Source organism: Rhinopithecus roxellana, chromosome 14, assembly GCF_007565055.1.
Source record: "Rhinopithecus roxellana isolate Shanxi Qingling chromosome 14, ASM756505v1, whole genome shotgun sequence".
Lineage (NCBI taxonomy): Eukaryota > Metazoa > Chordata > Mammalia > Primates > Cercopithecidae > Rhinopithecus > Rhinopithecus roxellana.
In genome coordinates, this window is record NC_044562.1 from 104,813,955 (window position 1) to 104,831,910 (window position 17,956).

Genomic DNA, 17,956 nt, shown 5'->3' on the forward strand with positions numbered 1-17,956 from the left:
TACTTCATTACTTTAGCTTCCTGCAGAACATATTTGCATATTCTGCCTTTGCATTTTAGTGAGGTTTGCCATATGACAACCACATACAAACTGCTTCCCAGTTTGCTTTAAGATCAAATGTCACTGTCATTTCTGTTTATATAAGTTCTCGTGCTTAAAATGTCTCGTAGAATTTAGTCCCAAGCATCTATCAAATCATAGTTTTTCAATATCTGATCACAAAAGCCGTATAATATGAGCCAGGCACAGTGGGTCACAGGACTTTGGGACACCAAGGTGGAAGGAACACTTAAGGCCAGGAATTCAAGATCAGCCTAGGCAGCATAGTGAGACTCAGTTTGTACCAAAAAAATTTCACAATTAGCCGTGTGTGGTGGCCACGCCTGTAGTCCCAGCAAAACCTAGTTCGAAGTTACAGTGAGGTATGATTTTGCCACTGCACTCCAGCTGGGCAACAGAGCGAGAACCATCTTTAAAGAAAATATTTAAACATTCTTGACTGGGCGCAGTGACTCACACCTGTAATTGTAGCACTTTAAGAGGCCAAGGCAGATTGCTTGAGCCCAGGAGTTAGAGAACAGCCTGGGCAACATGGTAAAACCCCATCTCTACCAAAAAAAATACAAAAAAAAAAAACAAAAGCCAGGTGTAGTGGCACACGTCTGTAGTACCAGCTCAGGAGACTGAGCTGAGGTAGGAGTATCAGTTGAGCCCAGGAAGAGGAGGTTGCAGTGAGCCAAGATTGTGCCACTATACTCCAGCCTGGGTGACAGTGTGACCCTGTCTCAAAAAAAAAAAAAATTATCAGTAACTGTGTATATTTCACTTTATTCCCAGATTACAAGAGAATTCAGTCAAATCTGATGTTTAATTATAGCAAACATACCAGATCTCATAGTTAGCAGGTACAGCAGGTATGCTGCTTTTCCTTCCTATGGCACTGCTTTTCTATTTCTATTAATCAGACATACACACACACACACGTATGCACATACATGTGTGTTTATTAAATGTTATACAACTTCAGGAAACTGATGAAGAGAAGGTAAATACCATTTCACCTTCCAGGAGCCAGTATATAGCAGGAAAGACATAGATCTCTGAATTCAGTGAGGAAAGACAAAGGTCACAACACCAGGAGAGTGACATGGATTTTCAGCCTATGCCACTGGAGATTAGTGTGCTTGGCTTAAACGGAAGGTGGCCATTCTCACCTTCTCCCAACCTTCAATGTAAGGTGTCATCATGACAGTGACCAACTGGGCACCAGTGATCTCTTGGATTTCTAAGCTGAATTTGCTTTTAATTTGTGTCATCCAGGCAGAGTAGCTGACATATCTGAGAAGGAATTCCTCAGAATAGGTTTGCTTCTCTGCACAAAGGAAAATAAAGTATCTGTCCTGACATCTGAATCTTTTAAATCTTTGATTCTTCAAAATTATTCTCAGAAAATGATCTTAGTGAGATGGTTCATTGCACAATTAGGCTTTATTACTCGATTGATTGAGGACTCTGGACACATTTTTACTCTGCCTCATAGAGGAGAAGGGGACTCTCTGTGGAGCTTCTCGCCAAGTCTAAACCAATGGTGATGACTGAAGTTAATCTACCATGGCTCAGGGTGACTGGCTTTAGAATTATTTATGTTGATATCTGAAAAAAAAAAAAAAACCTACTGTGTACCTTTTATTCAATGAAGATGATGATGGCTGACTTTCAGAGAATACATGAACGTTTAACAAAAGAACAACAAATCAAAGCATAGTAAAGTAGAATAAATAGTATAGTGAAGTAGTAAACACACAGTAAAGTAGCGAAAGGTCCTCTTGGCTAGAGATTTCCAAAATTTCTTACCAATTTTCTTTTCATGTGTTCTTGTCCTGACTGAAAGGCTTTGCTATTCCTGATGAGAAACTCATGTTCTCAATAAAAGCTGACTTTTCCCCAACTGTATATCACCTGTGAGCAAATCACACAAACCAAGAGAAATAGAATGTGAGGCTTATTCTTCTCTCAATTCATGTCATAGCGCAGCGTTTTGCACATTTAAAATGTTCATTGCTTGTTGACTTGATCAATCCTGCCGGTAGCATCAGCTGTTTCCTGCATACATGAATATTTTTGAATGTTTTTTAACCTTTCACATAATGCTGTAAATTTGATGGGAAAGGCAAAGTTTTTGTTTCTTCTCTTCACAGGACAGAAGAAAGGCAGTTCTGGATTGGATTTAATAAACGAAACCCACTGAATGCTGGCTCGTGGGAGTGGTCTGATAGAACTCCTGTAAGTCTTTTCAAACTGGAGAAAAGGGATGGATTCAAAACAAGTGGCCCCAGAACCACGTGGTAAACCAAGAGAACCTAGAAATGATGGCCAGAGCTCCCATGACAAAACTGCACCAGACCTTGGTACCAGGAGAATTATTTGGCAAGGTCCTGGGAAATGTTTGCTAGCCACATTGTTCTGAGGCCATTGTACAATCTCAGCCTGAAAAATTATCAAAAACCTCCAAAAAGTCTCCCCAAACCATCCTGAAAAAGAATAAAAAACCTCCAAAAAGTCCCCCCCCCCCCCCCAAACCATCTCCCATATGAAGAGTCTCTCTGGCAGAGAAGCAGCTATTCTTTTAAATAACACAAGACTCCCTTTACCCTGTACCTCCCTATCCTGCATAGCACCTGATGTCTGAGTATGGGAACTTTGTCCGTGTCATAATGAAAGGAAGATTATTTTGGAGAATGATTTTTCATTTACCTCACTCTGAAAGGACAGTAATGCAAGTTTTAGAAATATCACCTTCTAGAGCAAGTTGTTCCAGAAGGAAAAAAGTCTTGCTTTTCATTCATTCCCATACTTGCAAACCTCTATGAAGGACAGAGAGAACTCACTATTGCATTTTTTTTTTCAGTTGCAATTGGTAATTCTCACATTTTTCTCAAAATGACAGGGAAGAAAACTGAAGTAGTATCCTAGATTGAAGTGGGATCCATCCTACGGCACATGAAAAATCACATTATTCACTTTCACCTGTGAAATGGGGCGACTCCTGAGAGACCGCAGTGAGCAATTCATGCAACTGCTGTCGATTGAGTCCTCATATTGTTCTGAGCACTGAGCTGAATGCACTCCTACATGATCTCATTTCATCCTTACAATAACTCAGTACCATGGGTATTAGAATGATTAAGTGGTTTGCCTAAAATAATACATAGGAGAGCCAGGATTTGCACACAGGTTGTCTGACTCCAAAGTCACAATGCTATAATACCTCATGGTTGGCAAAATATCAGTAGCCAAACTTTGAAGTAGTAAAAAACAATAGAGAAAGCCCCGTACCAAGGTGATGTTCAAATTAGTGTCAAGGAAGAGGTTTATAGGAGAGAGTAGGAAGAGATTTTAAAGGTCATTCAGCCCCACTAATCTATTTTGCTGATAAAGAAACCAAGGCTCAGAAAACAGAAAAGGCATAGCAGGGTCAACTTGCCCCATAAATGGCAGCAACTACATGGGACAGCTGGGTGGTTCAAGTCAATATAGTACTTGAAAAAGAAAATGTGATACATAGAGGTTGAGAACACTTTCTTTTGTTTTAGTGTAACAAACTCATTAGTAATAGGAGAGGAATAGACAATCTGGGTCAGAATAAATTAGATAAGGCCATGAAGCAGTGGCCGAGCTTCTCACCAATATCTGCTGGACAAAATGAATTCAAATCACACCATTTTCTGAACCTGAGGATATACATATTTAAGATAGATGAATTATTGCATGACGGTGTACATGTTTGAGGAGGAACATAAGGGATTTAAAAGCATCCTTTTTCCCCCAAATTTTTATCCCAATTTTACTTGTTGTCCATCCATTCTTCTGTGAGGTAGTCATTAAATAATTGAGAAGGTTGAGTCTTTAATACCCTTGCAATGTGAATTATATGAGTTATGTGGTCATTCATGGAAAGTGACCTGATAGATTCCTGATTAAAGCTAACTATGGCTCAGAATTTAGTTATTAGAGGCAAAAAAACTTAGCATATGTTCAAAGTAATCAAAATCAAAGTTAATACCAAGATCTGGCACACCCTTGAGTCCCTAAGTCTACCCAGGATCCCAAGGCTAGAAAATGTTCCCAGTTGGAAAAAGATGCATAAAAAAGCGTGCGTTTCATTTGTTCCTTCTGGAGAAAGGAGTAGCGTACCTTTTTTTATTTTTATTTTATTTTATTTTATTTATTTATTTATTTATTTATTTATTTATTTATTTATTTGAGACGGAGTCTTGTTCTGTCACCCAGGATGGAGTGTGGTGGCGCGATCTCTGTTCACTGCAAGCTCCGCCTCCCAGGTTCACGCCATTCTCCTGCCTCAGCCTCCCCGAGTAGCTGGGACTACAGGCGGCTGCCACCACGCCTGGCTAATTTTTTGTTTTTGTGTTTTTAGTAGAGACAGGTTTTCACCGTGTTAGCCAGGATGGTCTCAATCTCTTGACCTTGTGATCCGCCCACCTCGGCCTCCCAAAGTGCTGGGATTACAGGCGTTAGACACCACGTCCGGCTTTTTTTTTTTTTTTTTTAAGCATCTTTAAATTAAAAAAGCTAAATATTGATTAGTTTATTCTTCACAAATGTGAAATAACCTTCAACTAGAATGACATCCAGACATCTCTGAAGCTTCCTGTGGAAGCCTATAATGCTTATGTACAGGAATGCCCTTTTTGATCTTTTGAAACTTTGTGGGGGGATCATCATTAAGAAATAATGAACTTCATCTGCTGCAGGTTGTCTCTTCGTTTTTAGACAATAATTATTTTGGAGAAGATGCAAGAAACTGTGCTGTTTATAAGGCAAACAAAACATTGCTGCCCTTACACTGTGGTTCCAAACGTGAATGGATATGCAAAATCCCAAGAGGTAAAAATAGTAATAAGATCTTTGCTATGTGTTTGATTTCTAATAATCTCTAGTACTTTCTCAGTTTAAACACCCCAAACCACAATATCAACAACCTGCATGATAAACCAAATTACACTATTGTGGCAAAAAATGTTTCTATACGAAATGAGAAAAAGTGACACCAATGCAGGATGCCAAGGTAGTTCACTGGGAACTAAGGTAACCAGCTAATATTCCAGAATATTTATAGTGCAAGTATAGTCCGGGAGAAATGTCACTTTGACATTACAAAGTAAACGGAATTACTTGTACAACGAGTAAGTGGAAGCACCTAGTACAGTGTGTGGCACACGGTGGCCTCAGCAAGTGCTCATGTCCTTCGTTCTTTAATCAGAAGCCTCTCTGGAGCCTCCTCTTCAAGTGTGAGAACTCACCACATATTCCAAACAGCACAATGTGCCTGTTTTAAAGTGATATTTTAAAAGATGAAGGACAAAATAGTGTGTTTAGAGCTGAAGTAATTCACAGGCAATGCACTTGAGAAGCAAGATCAGTCAAAGTGACTTGCTTTCACTTTGCAGATGTGAAACCCAAGATTCCCTTCTGGTACCAGTACGGTAAGAACGACTCTGCAGCTCTTCAATTTCTAATTATTAATATATGCCATATAAGTGCTACTATATAGCATTAACGTGTTGTTATATTTCTCAAATCAAGCCTCTCTTTTCTTGCGTCAACCTCGAGCTAATTTTTTCAAATTAATTATTAATAAATGTAGTCATTAAATATGGTTAAGGACTAGTATCATCAATCATTTTTATGACATGTGATTTTTGAGTATGTATCTACCCCTGATATTTTAATCCTGGTGAAGGTATCTTGCAAGAGATAGACCAAGGAAAAAAAGCAAGTTATTTATCTATTTATGTGCATGTGTCTGTGTGTGTGTGCGGTGTGTGTGTGTGCAAATTTGTGTGTGTGTGTATATACAATTATTTTTAATGCTGAGTGACCAAATCACAAATTTGAGGTGAATCCTAGCATGCCTATTTATCTTTTTGGCACTATTTTCACTGTTTCTTTTTCTTTCAGATGTACCCTGGCTCTTTTATCAGGATGCAGAATACCTTTTTCATACCTTTGCCTCAGAATGGTCGAATTTTGGGTTTGTCTGTAGCTGGCTGCACAGTGATCTTCTTACAATTCATTCTGCACATGAGCAAGAATTCATCCACAGCAAAATTAAAACGGTACTTGAACATAACTCACCACGAAAAATTCAGAGTTTAGCGCCTTCTTTTGCCCTTAGGACGGAGGGAGGGATGGTTTTCTCGGTTTGACTTCGGATATTTATTTAAATTTCAGTAAAAGCCATAGATTTCAGTAAAACCATAGATATTTGAGAATTTGTTTTTTTTTTTTCTGTTATAGAGATTAAGAAAAAATAATGGAGATACAGGTTTACTGTATTGCTCAGTCATTTCCCTCCTCTTCACTCTTTGTTAGCAATAATGGTGAGCATGTCGAGATTGTTTCATGAGGTTCTACAGACCCAAATTCCTATCTTCATGGAGTTTATATTCTCATCTGGGAAGAAAGACCATGATCAATACGAGTAAATAGAATTGTATAATATATTAGAAAAAAATAAGTGGATAAACGCCACAGGGGAAAATTAAACTCAAATGAGGGATGAGGAATACCCGGGGGATGGGGCAGTTTTAAAGCCTCAAATCTTACAAGAGTACATTATTTTTAAGTTTGTAACGACTAATATACAGAAAATAATAAGGAGTAGTTTTCTATTTCAACTTAAGGTAGAGAAAGGCTACTTAATTCCTTGCAGAACTAAGCTAGTAAGAAAGAAACATGCAAGACCTATTAAATAATAAAATAAACTGGCCAAGAATAGTGTACTTGTCAGTGTGTTCCTTCAGTAAGCATTCATTAGCGAGTATGTGCCAGGCACTGGGGTATTTGTCAAAGATGCAAAAATGTATGAGATACAGTCTCTGTTTTTAAGAAGACTGGATATATATACTTTAAAACATCGTGTGGTAGACAATAAATATGTACAATTTTATCTGTCAATTTTTAAAACATAAATTAAATTTTAAAACTTAAGAAGCTGGAAATGATATGATGTAGTAAATAGAAAGGGCACAGAGAGTACAAATTACAATGGAGGCATGAAGGCAGCTTTCCCTTGGAAGCTTTGAAAGCAAGAAAAAGCCATTTTCTTTTCCTGTAATTTAATCATATTTCATGATCTTCAGGAATCCTTTCTAGCCCTATCATCTTTTTATATCTTTGTAAGTTGACTATAAAATGAAGCCCTGTATTAAAGCATCCTAGACTTGAAAAAGAAATGTGTTTCCTCACTGTTCATGGGGATTTACTGTCTCTGTATCCTGTCTGTTGCACATACAGCCCATGAGGTACAAGCAGGTCAGGACTCCTGCTACATTCTGATGGAGAAGCCAAGAAAAAGAGAAGTTATATGACAATCACGTGGTTCCACAGAAACTCGGTGGCAGAACAACCACTAGATCTGGAATGTTCCTCATCATAAATTTGTACACTATTTTGTCACCCTTCCACTCTTACAAATGGAACACTGAAGCCAAAATCGTAATGTTCAATATGAGCATGTTCAATTCCATATCATGGTGTCGGAAAATACACATTTCTTTAGCCAGACACCATACTCCTCACCTCAGAGAGCAATAACAAGAGACCAGATGAATGGCTGAAAACTAATCCATAGGCATGCAAAGTATACATCCCAAAAAGAGCTAATATTTGGCCATACTTACCATAACTGTGTCAGGTACTACAATAAGTACTAAAATGTAATCTTCCCAAGAACCCTCTGTGGGAAGTCTATTATTAGTACATTTTACAAGTGAGGAGGCTAAGACTTCAAAAAGGTTAAGCAACTTGGTTACACAGCAGCTAAGTGGTGGAATTTGGAAAGAAACCCAGGCCATCTTACTTATCCAGTCATTTAAAAACCCTACATGGTGCTGCCTGTGACAGTGGAACAGCAGTGTCAGGGCATGTAAGAGCACAATGTCTTCATTACATCAAAATGCTAGTTCCAAAATCCTCCCCAAAACATGGCTGCCAGCTTTGTCTCAGACATGAACAACGAAGGGCTTCTTTGATCTTTCCAACAGAGCTTAGCTCTGCTGGGAACTTCAGTAGATCTTCTGTCTTCACCTTTCCTCTTAATTCATCTCCTAATCTTTGGAAGCTGGGAAGCCAGTGGGAATGGCAGAGTTAATGCCTCCCATAGAAGGGCAGGGTGAAACCCCACAGGCTGAGCAGCTTGATTCATAATAGCCACTGCCATAATCTAGTTGAGGATTCTGATCTCAAATCAGACAAACTTTATGGTGCCTCATATGGCAAAATTGTCACCTGGCCTATGACCATGTTGATGTAGAATGCCACATCAGTTTCATGGGTAAGGTGCTGACTAATCTCCCCACTGTGCTACAGAAGAAAATTATGGGAAGGTATAAGATTTGAATACTGAGAACGGGGCCGGGGGGACTGTCCTAGTCTTTTCAGGCTGCTATAACAAAACACTATAGACTACGCAGTTTACAAACAACAGAAAATTATTGCTCACATTTCTGGAGGCTGGAAACTCAAGATCTCGGCATTGGCAGACTTGATACCTGGTGAATGCCCACTTCCTGGTTCATATGTATACTTATATAGTGGAAGGGGCAAAGGAACTTTCCAGGGCCCCCTTCTAAGGGCACTAATCCCATTCATGAGACGCCCCCCCGCCCCCGCCATAGCCATCATGACCTTATCACCTGCCACTTGCCTTGTAATATATCACCTTGAGAGTTAGGATTTCAATATGTAAATTTTAAGGGGACACAAACATTTATTCTATTGCAGGGTCCAAGGGGAAAGGATATCAAATTGGAAAGAAGAAAGTTGTTGCTTTCCAAGAAATTCTTATTCGTGCATAATTTGTGCCTACCTTGGGCACTTAATGGTGGTGGTGGTGATAGTGGTGTTCACATTTTGTAAGAAAGAAACCCTATACCTAAGAACATTCTACTGGAATGGGTCAATCCAGAAGCTATTTCATTCCATGATGAGGAGCAAGATGTGTAGAGATCATTCCACTCACTTCTGTCTCATATCTATCTTATAAATGTAGGAAGAGCACAAATAAATAATTAAATATTTTTAAAATTACATATGTGCTTTGTATGGCTCCCCTAAGAAGAGCAGTGATTAGAATTGTGGAAAACAAAAATAACATTTAGTTGCAGTGTCAAAAAATTATGAGCAGGAAAGCTAGATACAGTTTTAAAAAGCCGAAGCAAATACATTTTAAAAAAATGTTTCCATCTTGGAAAAAGAATGTCAATATTTTCTCTCCCACTCTTTGAGTAACAGAAGACCGTAAAGCATAATCAGAGTGAATTTATTTTTTGAGCCATCTTGATAATCACATTAATGCTGAAAAAAAGCTGCAAGCACTTTAGGACTTGTTTGACACAAACTGCTAGCTAATCAGTCCACTTGTCTGACATTTTTACACTGTTTTGCAGTGTTGTCATTTTGAAACGGCAATTTACCATTATTATTAAATTTTTATTTCTAAGTGCTTCTTAAAGTACATATCAAATCTATTAGTCCTTCTCCAAAATATCACTTTGTCATTCTTGATGGGAACATTTTAAAAGATGACAGGTTGTTCTTCCTTATATTGCTTTATGGATTAATATATTGACTGTCACTGTGGGGTTTTGTTTGTTTGTTTTTGGTAAATGCTATTTCCATATGACGCTAACTATAATGGTGTTTGTATACACCAAAACATAGTTGATGTTATAAAATGCGTGTTCATGTGACATTTTTTTAAGCCCTGAGCTTACTTCTCTATCACATTTCTTTATGCAAACACATATTAATAAGTCTTCTATTGCTGCGGCCTTCCTAAGCTAAAATTTCAAACATCCATTTTCACATGGGTGTTCCATTCTGGATATCTTCTAGCATCTCCTATGAAGTTCAGTTCTGTGCCATATCACAGCAGGTTGTGATGTGCCATGTGGAAGTTACCATGCCATAATTGAGGTGGTAATAAATATGCCACTTAAGATGCAGTGGTTATAATTCCTCTTTAGAGGTCCTTAATTGGGGCAGTGAACAATCCAGGCCATGATTTCCAGTCCTGTGGCACATGAAACCTCTTTAGATAGAATGTTTGAATGAAATTGTTGTGGTTCCCCCACTGAGTTCACAGCCAGTCTCAGTGGACCCATTCCAAAGTCTGACAATGGGAATCTGAATTCAGCCTGTAAGAACACGTCCAGGAAACAACACCTCAGGGATCCAAAATTACAGTTGTTCCATCTTGCATTATTCTCAAATTGCTGATATGACAAACACCCACGCTGTTTACAGAATAAAAATACCTGTTTATAAATTAGATTGTTAGAGGACTATTGGGTTCTGTTGTATGGAGAGCTGAAATTCCTATGGAAAAATAATATATCTTAAATTTTCTTCCCATGTCTTTACAGAAGAAATGAGAGTACAAATTTAAATATATAATGCCTTCAAATTAACAGGATTTTCGCATATAAAAATTAAGTTGCAGTTCAACACACACTGCACACACACCCCTCCACCATTAAGTATACTGATTTACAGGTCTTAGAAAAACCCTTACTGCCTCTTCCTCTTTTATAGTTAAAGAGGGAATTGCAATTTCCTGGGTCATAAGTCAGTACATCTGCCCTAACGTGTGTGTGTGTATGTGTGTGCGCGCGCGCGCGCGCACGCAGATGCAGGCACATGGTACTTTAATTTTATACTTTATTGTACTTAGGTCCAAGTGATTAATAATGGTGTAAAATTAATAAAATGTAAAAGGATTATTTTCCTTTTGTTGTTGTCGTTCAAGTCTTCTATTTCCTTACTAATTTTTACTACCTTTATTCTGAACACTACAACATTACTAATACAATCTTAGCTTAAATGCATTTTTTTATGATAACTATATCACTCTGTTAACATAGAATTTATAATCTATTAAAATTCCAATTTTTTGTTAAACAGTTTAATTTTATATTTAAAAAAGTACATATTTTGAAATGTGTCCATGTTGACACATATAAATCTGGTTCCTTTTTTTATTATTATACTTTAAGTTCTGGGATACATGTGCAGAACGTGCAGGTTTGTTACATAGGTATATATGTGCCATGGTAGTTTGCTGCACCCATCAACCCATCTTCTACATTAGGTATTTCTCCTAATGTTATCCCTCCCCCAGCCCCCTGCCCCCCGACAGGCCCCAGTGTGTGATGTTCCCCTCCTTGCGTCCATGAGTTCTCATTGTTCAACTCCCACTTATGAGTGAGAACATGCGGTGTTTGGTTTTCTGTTCCTGTGTTAGTTTGCTGAGAATCATGGTTTTGAGCTTCATCCATGTCCCTGCAAAGGACATGATTCATCAAAAGGATAATTTTCCAGTAGTCAAACACTGGGCGTTCTGTAGTATTCTTTTGTCCTATATTGTGTCTCTCTATTTGAATGGGAAGGAAAGCTTATACTGTTTAAAGCTTAGCAATCAGACTAATACCTAAAATCAGTATCTTTACACTAATGATGCCTTGATACCTTAAATTGTTTTTCAAATACATGTGACATATGCAATGAATTATAAATCACCAAGAGGGTAAATCACTGAGAGGATAAGCCAATAAATTTTTGTCAGAAAATGAATTCATTTTCTGATATTACTTTTTAAATCCTTCTTAGAGAGTTAGAAACATTACTTTTCAAGTTGTATGAAACTAAAATTATTTTCCATGTTTGATTCCAGTTTTTCTTCATAATGATGAGGGAATATTTCAGAATAATGAAGTTTCAGGTTTTCTCAAGATGCTAGGCCTTAGTGTACTCTTCCTTAGATAACTGGGTAAAATACTGAAGAATAGAAAGCCACTAGCAGCAACCCCATTAATCTTAATAGTGAAAAAGGAAAGCAAGTAGAATAAATGCTGACTTTTAAAATTTATTTTAATAGCTATCAAAGTATGGTGCAAGCTGGTGGATTGGACTTCAAGAAGAAAGAGCCAATGATGAATTTCGGTATGAACCTAGTTTCATTTGCATTTAATTTTGTTTGACAGGTTTTATTTGCAGAATGATTGGATTCAATTTTAGTGATCAATTTGTTGAATACCCTTCAAACATTAACTTATAAATTTTCACTTCTCTAACAAAGACGTGAGAAGTTTTTAAAGAATACACTTATGAAACCATCACGACAATCTAGCCATAAACATATCCATCACTTCCAAAAGCTTTCTCTCCTGCTCTGTTCATTTATTTATTTATTCACTAATTCATTCATTTTTGTGATGAGAACACAACATAAAATCTACCCTCTTAGCTGGGCACGGTGGTTGACACCTGTAATCCCAGCACTTTGGGAGGCCAAGGTAGGTGGATCGCCTTAGGTCAGGAGTTCGACACCAGGCCAACATGGAGAAACCCCATCTCTACTAAAAATACAAAAATTAGCCGGGCGTGGTGTGATGCACACCTGTAGTCCCAGCTACTTGAGGGGGCTAAGGCAGGAGAATCACTTGAACCTAAGAGGCAGAGGCTGCAGTGAGCCGAGATCGTGCCACTGCACTCAGCCTGGGTGACAGAGTGAGACTCCATCTCAAAAAAATATCTACTCCCTTAGAAAAATTTTAAGTATATGATACAATATTGTTAACTATAGGCACTATGCTCCATATAAGTATTTTTTTTAATTTAATAGAATATTATATCCTCAATCCCTACCTCAGAACGCTAAGAATGATGTTGGAGACTGGACATGCAGAATACGAGAAGACCTTAACATTTTTAATCTTCCCACAGCTGGAGAGATGGAACACCAGTGATATACCAGAATTGGGACACAGGAAGAGAAAGAACTGTGAACAATCAGAGCCAGAGATGTGGCTTTATTTCTTCTATAACAGGTTATTTTACTTACCCATTTTTGGGTTTATAATACAAACTGATAATTTTCAGGAGACTTAAAGTCTTTTCCTTGCATCATTTCCATGAGAAGTTTCTGTTTATTTCTCTTTTCAGTTGATGTGTTAGTTTTGTCTGCCATAAGGCTTAAGGATGGACATTTTTTCTGTTCAGTCCATGTATTCATGTTCTCGTAAATAATTTACATCTGAATAAGTCCTTCCTCATAAATCAAAACAGCACCAGAAATGGGCCCAATAAAACTGTTAAAAAAGAAAATGCCTGACAAATACTTTTCCCTATGACATTTCAATGGAAGCACTTAAAAAAAAAAATCTATTCCTATATGCAATTTATAATGGACCAGAACTTTAACATCTGTGAAATTTACTTCCATTGTCCTATTTAATAAATGTTTTGATTCAAGTCAGTATTCTTTTTTTCTTTTAATACCTGGCATCAATCGTTGCCTGCTTTAGAATGGCAACTGTTTGCAAGTTGGATTTAGAAGCACATTTAGGTTGAAGACTGGTTTTTTTAATTCTCTTTCTCAGTGCAGTGTAGTTAGGTTGATGGTCCACTCATTCCCCTTCTTTCTAACCAATAAAAGATAATGATATCCGTTACTCTAACAGATTCATAACTAACCTGTGCCCCAGACCAGGAGAGGGATAAACATGGAAAATAATTTTGGGTGTGAGGGCCTCTGCAGAGAGTTAGGAAAGGAAAATCCATGTGGTTAATCAGCTTGCTTTTACCAGCAGGTGTCACAACAGCCTACAGAAAGGACTGTTTTGAGAGTCTGGGAGAATAGCAGCTAATCTGCATTGAAAATAGCATTCCAGCCCCTCCTTCAAAATGCCAACATCTTTTGGGCTCATATTCCTAATCTAGAAAACTGAGCCTGCCCTTGCAATTGGCATGCATTCTGCCCTGTTCTAGAATTTATGACTTGGATGCCAATACAATGCATTCTATAATCTTTATTCTGAAAATATAGCTCTTCTAAATTTTAAAAAAGAAGCAGTCAGTTTGTCAGAGGCTGAGGATTTGAGGATATATCTTACTGAAGACAAGTCTATATGTGAGTCTGTTTTATTTAAGGGTCAGTGTTAAGAAATGCTATTTTCTTGGAAGTTCTTGAGTTAATTTTTCTAAATTATTATATTTTCTAAAGAATTATAAAGTAGAAATTATCTACTGTTTTAGAATCTTTTTCCTCTCTGTACATTGAAGTTGAAGGTTTTAAAATGAAATTGTTACCCTACGAAGTATTCTTTTGCTACACAAGTCAAATACTCTTAAGATTTTGATCAGTTCTATGATTCAAATTGCAGTATTTATTTAGATTTTTTTAATATGTGAAATTTCTACATTCTTAAATTAAAATTACTGATTTGGCCCCTTGCCCAGTTAACTGTTGTCCCTAGAGAAATCTATCATCAGTAGTTTAGTTCAGTTTCTAGATTTTAAAAAATACATTATGAAAAACCATAGCAGTCATAAAAATAGCAATCAATAGAGAATGCCTTCAAAGAATTGCCGTTGTTTCTAAACCATTTCTAACCCATTTTCTCCTCCAGGACTCTGGGGTAGTGAAGAGTGTTCAGTTTCTATGCCTAGTATCTGTAAGCGAAAAAAGGTTTGGCTCATAGAGAAAAAGAAAGATACACCAAAACAACATGGAACGTGTCCCAAAGGATGGCTATATTTTAACTATAAGGTAAGCTTGTTTTTCAAAAGATGCCTTTGTTTCTCTTTTGTAGACACTAATTTTGGAAAGTGTTCAAAAAGTGGAAGTGACTTTTAAAAGCTGTGAGTTGACCATAGGACCTGGAATTTTTTTGTCACTATTTTCAAGAAATTTTTCAAGAAATTTGAGTTTTCCATTTAGTAACAAATCTTTTGGAACAAAAAATTTTTGTCAAAAACAGCCTGGATACTGCCCCTCATTTCTATACTCAGTTTTACCATTGGCATAGTCATTTATTGTGCTGTATGAATGTTCCATTAGGTGTGACATATGTATGTATGCATGTGTGTGTGCGCTCATGTGTGTGCGTGTGTGTGCACATGTGTATGTATGTGCCTGCATGCCTGTGTGTCTAGGTTCTGCTCCCAAATAAGCTGTAAATTTCAGAGGACCCAGACTCCAACTCCTACTCTTGTGTTTTCCTTGCCTGGAGCTGGCATACAGCTCTGCCCACTAGTGAATTGAGGGACTAATAACTTAGCTTGGTCAATGTCATCTGGAACCTCATAAAGCTGGTGCTTCCATGCAGATTTGAATTAAGAAAAAGAAATTGCCAGTGGGGATATTTTAAACCAGATTTATTATTTCTGATGCTGCCTTCAATTAAGGCCTAGGCTTTCCCTCCACTCCTCATATTTTATAATAAAATAACTTTATAGGCCTTAGGTGGAAGTAATTAAAATGCATCCCAAATTATAATTGTTTAACTCTTAGAAAATTAAAAAACCCAAACTGTGTCATCATTTCATATGCTAATATGAAATTCCTCTTCAATTGTGGACAGCCCATTTTTAATCTAAGTGTTCAGTTATATTGGCAGGCCTTTCTCTTTTGTGATCTTCCTCCCATTGTTAATTTGAGAAATGAGGTTGCTTGGGTTTTTCACACATTCATTGAGTACCCACTAGATATTTGGCACTGATTTTTAATTTTTTTAATTTCTGGTAAATACAATATAAAATTCACCATTCTAGCCATTTTTGTTTACTGTTTACTAGTGTTAAGTATCATATACTCACACTGTCATTCAAAAAATCTCCAGGCCTTTTCCATCTTACAAAACTGAAACTCTACCCATTAAACGACTCCCTGTTCTTCGTAGCCCGAACCCCTTGGCAACTACTGTTCTACTTTCTGTGTCTTTGAATTTGACTACTTTAAATACCTCATGTAAGTGGAATCAGACAGTATTTGCCTTTTTGTGACTGGCTTATTTCACTTAGCATAATGCCCTCAAGGTTCATCAACACTGGCATGTGATAGGACTTCCTTTTGACGGTTGGACAATATTCCATTGGATGGATAGACTACATTTTGTTTATCCATTCATCCATTGGTGGACATTTGAGTTACTTCCCCTCTTAGCTAATTGATTTTATGTGTATTTCTTGTATCACTGAATTTTTAAAATATGTAGAATTACTATCCTCATTTTACATATGAGAAGACAGATGCTAACAAAATTGTGTGACTTTTCTGAAACTTCACAGTGAATAAGCATCAGACCAAGACACACTTTTTGTTTTCTGACCCTGAGTCTGGTGGTCTTGCCCCCTTCCTACGCCTGCCACTTCACATTGGCACTTGAGGACTGCTACTCCAGAAATGCAAATTAAAACAACAATGAGTGATTTGCCACTACACAGCTACTAGAACGGCCCACATCCATAGCACTGACAACACTACATACTGGCAAGGAAGCCGAACAACAGGAGCTCTCATTCACTCCTGGTGGGAATGCAGAAAGGTACAGCCACTGTGGAAGACAGTTTGGCAGTTTCTTACAAAACTAAACATACTTCTACCATTTGATCCAGCAATCACACTCCTTGGTATTTACCCAAAGGAGTTGAAAACTTATGTACACGTTAAAACCTGTCCATGGATATTTATAACATCTTTATTCTTAATTGCCAAAACTTGGAAACAATTAAGATGTCCCTAGTAGGTGAATGAATAAACTGGTACAACCACACAATGGAATATTACTCAGTGCTAAAAAGAAATTAGCTATCAAGTCTTTAAAACACATGGAGGAAACTTAAATTCATATTACTAAGTGAAAGAAGCCAATCTGAAAAGCCTACAATACCATATGATTCCAATTATATGACATTCTGGAAAAGACAAAACTAGAGAGACGGTAAAAAGATCAGTGGTTGCCAGGTGTTGCAGGGAGGGAAGGATGAAGTTGTGGAAGATTCTTAGGGCAGTGAAAATTCTCTGTATGATACCACAATGGTGGATGCATGTCATTAGACATTTGTACAAACTCATAGAATGTGCAACACAAAGAATGAACCCTAATGTAAACTATGGACTTTGGGTGGTTATGATGTGTTAATGCAGGTTCATCGATTGTAACAGATGTACCATTCTGGGGTAATAGGATATGTTGATAATGGGGGAGGCTGTGTATGTGTGGATCAGGGAATGTATGGGAAATCTCCATACCTTCCTTTTGTGTGTGTGTGTGTGTGTGTGTGTGTGTGTGTGTGTGTGTGTGTGACAGACTGTCACTCTGTCACCCAGGCTGGAGTGCAGTGGCATGATCTCGGCTCACTGCAACCTTCACCTCCCAGGTTCAAGTGATTCTCTTGCCTCAGCCTCCCAAGTAGCTGGGGTTACAGGTGCCTGCCAACACGCCCGACTAATTTTCGTATTTTTAGTAGAAACAGGATTACACCATGTTGGCCAGGCTGGTCTCGAACTCCTGACCTCAGGTGATCTGCCAGCCTCGGCCTCCCAAAGTTGTACCTTTACCTTCCTCTTAACTTTGCTGTGAACCTAAAACTGCTCTTTAAAACATGAAGTATTTAATAATATTTTTTTAAACAAGAGTTGCCGTATCAGCTTAGCCCCATGATACAATGAGCTCAGCAGCACTGTGAGATATTTTCTAGAGTGGTGTAATTGCACTCTAAAACTTTATGATAGTATTGAGGTACACTGTTTTTTAATCATTGATACTTTCTGTATACTTCCTATTTTCTGAAACTATAAATCTTGCTACCAGATATAAATTATTTTCACATTTCAGTATGAGAAACTTGTAGATAATATTCAATAAGACACTGAGTATTACTAAGTCTTTTATTAAAACCTTTGGCAATTAATTTTTTAAAGCATTTTTATGGTCATAAATAATGTGACATAAAATTTGCCATTTTAACCATTGTCAAGTGTACAATTCAATGGCATTTATTATATGCACAATGTTATATAACCATCATCTCTATTTCCAAAATATTCTCACTATCCCAAACAGAAACTCTGTAACCATTAAGCACTAAC

The 17,956-nt window shown here is 37.5% G+C and overlaps 1 protein-coding gene across 6 annotated transcripts in view; it reads left to right on the top strand.

Moving 5' to 3' along the window:
• Positions 1 to 17,956, top strand: part of PLA2R1 (phospholipase A2 receptor 1) — a 144,610-nt gene that overhangs the window by 77,409 nt on the left and 49,245 nt on the right. For 5 of the 6 annotated variants that reach the window (XM_030916996.1, XM_010379111.2, XM_010379112.2 and 2 more), the window contains exons 14-20: positions 2,199 to 2,283; positions 4,773 to 4,905; positions 5,469 to 5,504; positions 5,980 to 6,137; positions 11,960 to 12,024; positions 12,808 to 12,911; positions 14,493 to 14,632. In XM_030916996.1, coding sequence (XP_030772856.1) covers positions 2,199 to 2,283; positions 4,773 to 4,905; positions 5,469 to 5,504; positions 5,980 to 6,137; positions 11,960 to 12,024; positions 12,808 to 12,911; positions 14,493 to 14,632 — 721 coding nt within the window. The remainder of the gene's footprint in view (positions 1 to 2,198; positions 2,284 to 4,772; positions 4,906 to 5,468; positions 5,505 to 5,979; positions 6,138 to 11,959; positions 12,025 to 12,807; positions 12,912 to 14,492; positions 14,633 to 17,956) is intronic. The other variant, XM_030916998.1, reaches the window with a different exon arrangement.